Source organism: Sardina pilchardus, chromosome 11 (assembly GCF_963854185.1).
Source record: "Sardina pilchardus chromosome 11, fSarPil1.1, whole genome shotgun sequence".
NCBI lineage: Eukaryota > Metazoa > Chordata > Actinopteri > Clupeiformes > Clupeidae > Sardina > Sardina pilchardus.
In genome coordinates this window covers 29296233-29304836 of record NC_085004.1, presented here as the reverse complement: position 1 = coordinate 29304836, position 8604 = coordinate 29296233, and the positions used below count along the sequence as shown (strand labels likewise).

At 48.5% G+C, this 8604-nt stretch overlaps 1 protein-coding gene across 2 annotated transcripts in view; it reads right to left on the bottom strand.

Annotated features, from left to right (window-relative positions):
- Positions 1-121: 121 nt before the first annotated feature.
- Positions 122-8604, bottom strand: part of LOC134095359 (SH3 and multiple ankyrin repeat domains protein 2-like) — a 152090-nt gene continuing 143607 nt past the window's right edge. For both annotated transcript variants that reach the window (XM_062548826.1, XM_062548827.1), the window contains one exon: positions 122-4571. In XM_062548826.1, the coding sequence (XP_062404810.1) occupies positions 3959-4571 (613 nt within the window). In that variant the 3' untranslated portion in view covers positions 122-3958. The remainder of the gene's footprint in view (positions 4572-8604) is intronic.

The window sequence follows — 8604 nt, the reverse complement described above, 5'->3', positions numbered from 1 at the left end:
CATGGCAACAAATTGCACATGCATTTACACTCACACTCACACACACCCACACACACACACACACACACATAGACACACTCACTCACTCTCTCAAGAGAAAGCAGGACAACAATAGTGCAATATGATATTTATTTCTTACAGTCAATTTTGGTTGCCATACAAGAAGTATTGAGGATCTGGGGGTAAGAGTGCAGTTACAGGAACTTCTCTTTTTCATTTGAATAATTCATTAAATCTAAATAAGAGGATTTGGTAGCACAAAATTACAGCAACATAGATAACAGGAACACAGGTCTTTACACAAAGTAGAGCGAGAAACATCATAATATCTATGAAAAATATAAAAGAAAAAAATAAATAAAAGAAATTAGTTGAATAAATCAATTCTAGCTGATTGCTAGAGGAAGTTGTTAAGTGGTGGGGAGAGTGAGCATTGCCCAATCCACAAGGTGATGGTCTTTAGCATTTCATTTAAATCCACTACTACTTAGCTCTAAGTTTCCACATACAAAAATTAGCTTAGTGATATGTTGTTCCATAAAATCAACAGTCACATCTACTCTGTGTTTGTAGATTTATATATAAGATACTGTAAAAGTGTCCTCGGACCTGTTGCTAAGAAGTGGCCAGATACATTATGTATACATTTACGGTATGTGATATTTTGGTCGGTTTTACACACATTATACACAAACTAAGTCTGCGATTTCAAAATGTAATTACAATATGTATGGGAGGCAGGCACCGACCATGACTTCTCATATCTCTGTCGTTTTTGATTTCCAGACAAATTCATAGGTGGGTTGTTATTACAGTACTTCTTCAATTTTCAAAGTTTCGTGGGATAAGGGATTACACATTTCTCGAAAACCACAACCAAAGAGATCCATTCAGTATAAATATTGCTTCTTAGGTACCTCAGAAATCTATCGATTTATTTAATAATTATATTTTATAACTTTTTTTGGCAAACCACACTTTACTTCATCCAAATAGTTTATAAAATTCAATATAATTCTATATAAATCCTTAAAAATACTGTGCTCTTTTCTGACGTTCTGCTATTTTAAAATAAGATCTATTAAAAACGATAGGGTCATAGCAGCACAACTGGCGCAAGCCTTCTATCAAAGCAGGCTTGCAATTCCCTCCTTTTCTCCAAGAATAATCTAGAATAATCTCTACATCACACACACACACGCACACACACACAAACTATAGAGGTGGCTGAGGAGGGGTGGCTACAGGCACACAGCCACAGAAGAGAAAGAGAGAGAGAGAAGGGAAAAGGAAGACAGATGAGAGGTAGAGAGAGAGAAAAAAAGAGAGAAAGAGAGGAAAGAAGATAGGGAGATGAGACAGGTCCAAAGAGAAAGAGTGAAAGTGAGAAGGTAAGACAGACATAAGGGAGACGACAGAGAGAAAAGGAGGGAGTAAGAGAGAGAGAGACAGGAGATGAGACAGGTAGAGAGAGAGTGAGAGAGAGAGAGAGCAGGAGGGAATAGTGGGAAATGATGGCTGCTCACTCATTCATCTCTCTCTAAGTACCGCATCTGATAACAAGCACAGGCCCACCTCCATGGCATCCTGAAACAGGACGGAGGGTGGAGGTGTTCCTGCAGCCCCCCTGAGGCCTGGACAGAGCTCAGAGGGACTCCGCTCCGCTCCGCTCAGCCTCGCACACTACTGGTGCTATGACCAATATCCTCTTTGCAAGTAAAATAGCAATTAATTTTTCCCAGTGTCGTCATGATAAAATTTTAAATAAACAATATATTCATATACATTATGTATATATATTTAGTTCTTTTTTAAAAAAACATTCTTTTATACAACATCATGATAAATATGTTTTTTCCTTTTATATTTCTTAAATACAAATTCACTAAACCACTTCTGGAACGGGTAGCTTGTATCTGAAAGAGGGGGAGAAGGAGGGTGGATGTGGATGGATGGCCACCTGAGATGTTTCTGTGGAGCTACTAGAGGGGAGGGTGAGGCCTGTCTCGTGCTGTGGAGCACAAGCCTACCGCTCCTCAGAGCAAATGGGGTGGGTCCTCAGTTCTACTACTATCTGATGAGCAGACAACCGGTGGGTGTCTTCTGAACTGGATGTGTGGTGTTAATTGCACTGCTGTAACACTGCACTGCCACAGTACTGTCAGCTTCTGAGGATGTATAGAGAGAGAAGCTCACAGAAGAGACTGCTGTGGACTGCTGTGATTCCTTATGTCAACAAACAACTCTAGTATCTAGTTCCATGAATACCATTTTGGGATATGATAGCAGCATTTTTATCCTTGACTTTCGGCTCTCATCCACCACGGCACTAGAATACACAGTATGGGTCTAGTGTCTGGACAACTTGCATTTCATAATAATACCTTCCTGTATAGACTGGCCAGTTATAAGGACCTCACGGACCGACGGACAGACAGCGTTGTCCAGGTAATGCACATCTCTGGGACTGTTTGATTGACTGGCCCTGGTCATATTTCTCTCAGGCGTAGCACCATCCTTTCTCCCCACGTATTCACAAAGCAGTTCATACAAAATGTCCTCTTAGTCTCAAATGACTTCTTCCGGGAGGGTCATATACTGCTCAAATGACAATGAAAAAAAGAAGTGCATGGTGGAGGGGTGAGAGGGGGGTGATGGAGAGACAGAGTGCGAGAAAGAAAGGATGGGATGCCTTTGAATGAGGCAGAAATCGGACGTATATCAGTGCTCCAACCATGTGGTGCGTGGCACGTACTCTCCATCAGTGTTTTGGATGGTGGGTTGTGTGTGTGTGTGTGTGTGCAATATGATGCAATATGGGGTGTGTGTGTGTGTGTGTGTGTGTGTGTGTGTGTGTGTTGGGGGGGAAGGGAGGGTCTCACTACTTCTGCTCACCTGCACTGATAAGGAAGACGAGGAGGATTCTCACAACTGGACATGTCACGTCACGCCACGTCACGCGACTCCCGACAGCTGTGATCCGCGGGCGGTGTGTGTCGGAGAGGGAAGGAGACGCCGCTAGTGGCCAGACGTGGGGTCTGCTACAGTGGTGCCCGTGTGCCTGTGAGACCACTCTTAAGGTGGGCCGGTGGAGGACTGTGGGACTGGGTGTGTGGGGGACGTATTACTGAACAGGTGGGGGGGCATTCTTTAAGACTGAGCCGGTCGTAACTGGCTGGAATTGTTTTCAAGCGCAAGTTTAGAAATGCAAAGTTGTCTCTTTTTTTTTCCTTGTTTTAAAATTCCTGTGTTCTTCTTCTCTCGACGGCTGCTGCAATCCATAAACGTAACCCCAAGTGTTTGTTTTTTCGATGAAGAAATATTCTCTGAAGAAACTCTAGCAAAGATAGAAAAGGAGCCCCCAGCTCAGCTGGTTAGGGTGTCCCCAAATGAGGCGGTCTGAAAAACGTCAGTATTCCAAAGCGGGGTGGACCGACATGCCGACATGGCTCTGTGACTCTGCGTGGGGCGGCGTTGGGTGGCAGGGGGTGGGTGGAGCTGATCTCTGGCTCTCCCTCCCTCCCTCCGTCCCCCTCTCTCTCTCTCTCTCTCTCTCTTCTTCCCTCTCTCTGGGTGCTGATGTGGTCCTTAATGACTCGCTGCTTGACTCGCTCGATCGCCGAAAGCAGAGAGAGGAGCCGCAGCTGCAGCCTCCTGGCAGAGAGGGAAACTGACGACACACACGCACACACACGCACACACACACACACACACACACACACACACACACAGACCCGTGGAGATCCTAAGATCCCTGGAGAGCTCAGATACACAGGGAGATCTCTTGGTCCTTTATATCCTGTGTGCTCATCCAGACCACCAGAGAGACCAGACAGAGAGAGAGAGAGAGAGAGAGAGAGAGAGAGAGAGAGAGAGAGAGAGAGAGAGGGGAGGATAGAGAGAGAAGGGAGGATTACAAAAAGAGAGAGAGAGAGAGAGAGATGGAGATGGCCCTCTTTTATCTGTCCAGCAGCAGTTTGAGAGCCCTCTCGATGTTCATGCGGTGGCCCACGCGCGTCACCCCCAGGTCTATCAGGTCCTCCTTCTGCAGGTTGGGCAGGTGGCTGCCCTCGATCTCGTTGTCCGTGAAGGCGTCCTTGTGCTCGGCCAGGTTGAGGCTCTCCAGCCAGTCTGCTACGTCGTGCTTGCTCCACGCGTGGAGCGGCTTGCCGGCGAACGGCTTGTTGCAGGCGGCCTGCTGCTGCAGCAGCGTGAGCGGCGAGGGCGAGCGGCTGCCCGCCGAGCACAGGCTGAAGCGCTCGCTGCCCGCCACGCTGCCCGCCACGCTGCTGGCGCCGCTGCCCAGGGGCGGCGTGGGCAGCCCGAACACGTCGGTCAGCGTAGGGGAGGAGGCCGAGCCGGGCAGCGAGGAGGCGCGGCCGGAGCCGCCGGAGACGGAGCAGGGGCCCGAGTCGGGCGGCGAGGAGACGGGGCTGGACGAGGAGTGGTGGTGGTGCAGCTGGTGGTGCTGGTGGTGGTGGTGGGGGTGGTGGTGGTGCGGCGGCAGGCTGGCCGGCGGGGTGCTCGGGGTGGCGAAGGTGACGGTGGCGCTCCGCTGAGGACCTGAGGGACTGCACACACACACACACACACACACACACAGAGAGAGAGAGAGAGAGAGAGACATAAGATAAGAGTTGATACTAGTGCTGAAGTCATCATTCCAATCACTGCATCACAGCAAAGCAAATCCAAAGCATCTGATTAACACTCCAACACAACCCAAGCACAGGTACAGAGCCCAGTGTCCAGCACACACGTAGCAGAGCAGAATACTGAACAGACTGAGGAGACACTGGAATTAACCCTTTTCTATTAACCCTGCTGTCATCCTGAAGCAGATGGCCAGTGACATTCTGTGACATAGAATGGGGTGGTATGGGCCGGGGCAACATCAAACGTGTGCAATATCATTTCCTCTTTTCCCTTGGCCGCCTCTCTGCTTTTCTTGCTGACTGTGTGAATTGCTTTTTGAGCGGCTCAAATTGTGTTGAGCAGCTCATCCAATTTACAGCGCTGAGGTGACCACCTCAGACGGCTGCGGCGTCCAGCAGGACTGGACTGGACTGGACTGGACTGCACTGGGCGCCGGTGGTGGTGGTGAGCGGAGTGACGGGGCAGCGGACTGCCCCGGTCTCCCTGGGGACATCCGGCTTAATCTCCGCCAAGCTTTGCTTTCCTCATTACTTGACAGACTTACTGGAAAGATTACTTGGGCGCGGAGGGATTGGAGGAGGAAAAGAGGAGGATTTCCACAAGAAATCCACTCGTTTGAGCGCGCCTGCCCCCGAGGCCATGTGCAAATACCCACAATCCCACTTCGCGTTTTGTCTCGGCGGGGCCAATCCACCGCTGGACGAGAGTGGACGATGATGGCGCACGCTGTGGGATTCTGCGCCGCTCGTTCCTGGCTGTCAGTGTTTTTGCGAGCGGCCTTGGCTGGCCCCTGCTCCGTCTTTGGTGGTGAGTGAGGGGGAGAGATACGGCCAGTACAGGCCAGCTTTAGACGCCCATCAGGGGAACTGGAGCATGGGGCATCATGGGTAGGGTGACAGATGGGGCCCTGAGGCAAAAGAGAGACTCCGCCCCCTTCAGTGTGTGTGTGACCCAGCAGCCCTCCCCCCTGCCATGGCCCATCAGCTGTCAGTGAGCACAGTGTGTGTGTGAGCGTGTGTGTGTGTGTGTGGGTGTGAGTATGAGTGTGTGTGTATGAGAGAGAGAGAGATAGAGAGAAATAAAAGTGTTTGTAGTTACAGTAAAGGACAGCTGATGCTACTAGCAGAGATGCCTAACAGGACCACCACTAGATGGCAGTGTGACTCACACACTCTGATGAGCTTAATTCCTCCTCATTTGAAAGTCCAAAGGAAATATTCTGCATTATTCAGTGATCTCATTTCTCAGCGGTCAATCTGAAGATTTTGTGTAGTGACACAATGATAAATGAATATCAGTGATTGGATGTAACTGTTCTCAACAGATAAGCTCAGATCCTAAAATATATAGCTCAAAATTTGATGTTTGAAAAATATTTGTGAAGACCTTTGTATATATATATATTATATATATATATGGATGAATGTGATAAACAGTATATATATATATTGCTACCATCTTGCCAGTGGGATAGCAGCTGGCCTAAATGAATGTAAATTGGTACTACAGCTTTTATCATCATATGGGACGAAGCTTACAAAGGATGCCATCACAGCAGACTGATGCTAACACTGACTTAGAGTTCAAGCCCAGGATAAGCATGAGCATTAAATATGTACATTACATTACACTCATCCCGTTATGACTAGATGCTAATCACTACCAATACATGTCTGATGACGCGTGTGAGGAAAAGTGTAAGGATTCAGAAGCACACAGCTGTTCATTTGCGCAACTTTGGTGTGGGCGTGTGTTTGCATGTGTGTGTGTGTGTGTGTGTGTGTGTGTGTGTGTGTATGACTGTGTTTGACAGCATGAAACTGGGAAGAACTTGTGTGTGGGCCAGGAAGAAGAGGAAGTGTGTATGTGTGAGATGTGAGGGGATCCGAGAGGACAGGAAGAAAGTGTGGCGAGCAGAGAGCAGCAGACTGACAGAGAGAAAGAGAGAGAGAGAGAGAGAGAGAGAGAGAGAGAGAGAGAGAGAGAGAGACGACTGCATGTATGTTTGACTTGTGGCTCTGTGTGCATGCTCCCACCACCTTTCCCCTCCACCCACCCAACAACACAACACCCATTCCACTAGCCTCCAGATGGAATGAGACGACAGAGAGAGAGAGAGAGAGAGAGAGAGAGAAGAGAGAGAGAAGAGAGAGAGAGTAGACGGTTTGTTAGAGTGGGTGTGGTGGGTGCAAGGGCACACAGATCACCCACCACCACCATCACCACCACCACCACCACCAAGCAGCACCCATCAAAGCATGGGGTAAAGGCCCACAGTTCCCCACTCCACTCCAGTCATTCCCCAGGCCTGGGTGCTGTTCTCAGCACAGCTTACTTACTGACTGCTCCTCAGCACGAACTGCTTCCCGCGCTGCAAGCATGGGGGCGACACATGGGGAGGGGGGGGGGGGGGGGGGGGGGGGGTGAGAAGATGCGGTGATAAACAGCAGAATGGGGGGAGGAGAAAATGTCAGACTCACAAATAGACACTCACATACACTGTACACATGCTGCAAATACTGTACGCACACCCACACACACACACACACACACACACACACGCACGCGCACACACACACACACACACACACACACACACACACGCACAGGCACGCACAAACGCACACGCACAAAAATATTGGTACAAAACAAATATGATCTTAAAATGAAGACCCAGTAGATTGGCCTCATTTTAGGTAGCATAATATGGATTATGCAGAAACATGTAACACAATTCAACCATGTAACACGAAACACATGAAATGCATATGAATGAAATGACTGAACAATGTAAAATGGCCCACTTCCCCTGTCAATCAATCAGTGGACACGGCACTCTCATCCCTGCAGAGCCTGTCATCCACGAGAGGGAGTGATGCCTGCTAGACGGCCTTTAATCGGGGTTTTGATGAAGCACCTCTAATGGTATTACACTCATTTAGTCAATTCAATGATTATACCACCACAGCTGCGAGTGACCTGCTACCTCAGAGATTTAGCCGCTGTAATCTTCTTTGGCAAAGTTGCGTCCGACCGCCCAAATCAGCTGTGTGAGCACAAGACTAATGCTGCGTGACAAACATGATCAAAATAGCGGGTGCAAAAGTTTAGATAAACTACCAAAAAAAAATCACCATTTTGCAAACCATCATCTTCTGCATGTTAGGGCCTCTTATAAAACTGTATTTCAACATGGCAGAATTGATGTCCGCTGTCCAGCAGGGATTTTGGTTTCCCCATCACCATCCTATGCACGTACGCACTTAAGCCACGAGGACAACAGAAAAGAAATCAAGCGCCTGAGGACTTGTCTCCATTATACTTTCACTCATACAGGCATGCTGCACCGGGGGCACAATTGAAGCGCTGCGGGTGTGGAGCGTAAAAATAGTTTTAGAAAACAGGTCTAATTTTTCTCAAATGTACAGTACACGTCGCTATCACATTTGGTGTAGCCACTTCCACTGATTATAGTGAAAGGTAATTGTTGCAGTGTATGCTTCAGTTACATGCCTGGAGTAGCCTGCTTGTAAGTTGATACATTAATGATAATGACAAATGACTGGTCTACTCCCTCAGTCTTCACCATTAACTGCAAACAAGTTACATTACCGGGTTCATCACACTCCATGGCTGAACTCATTTATTTTGGACATCGGCGCTTTGTCTCCATGTACAGCTCTATCTACTGTAAGATAGATAGACGGCAAATCCACTGAAAATGATCAGAGAGTGAGTAATGCTTTTCACAGCCCATGCTGGCCTGTCTGAGCGTGCAGTGCAGTGCAGTGCAGTGTCGTGGTGTGCCGTGCCGTGTCGTGGCGTGCCGTGCGTGCCACTGGACTGGCCGGCGCTGTCCATGCTGTTCAGACGCGGGAGCAGCGCCGGAGGCACGGCGGCCGCACGGCTCCTCATATGCCGCCTGTAGAATTGATCAAATTAAGTTCC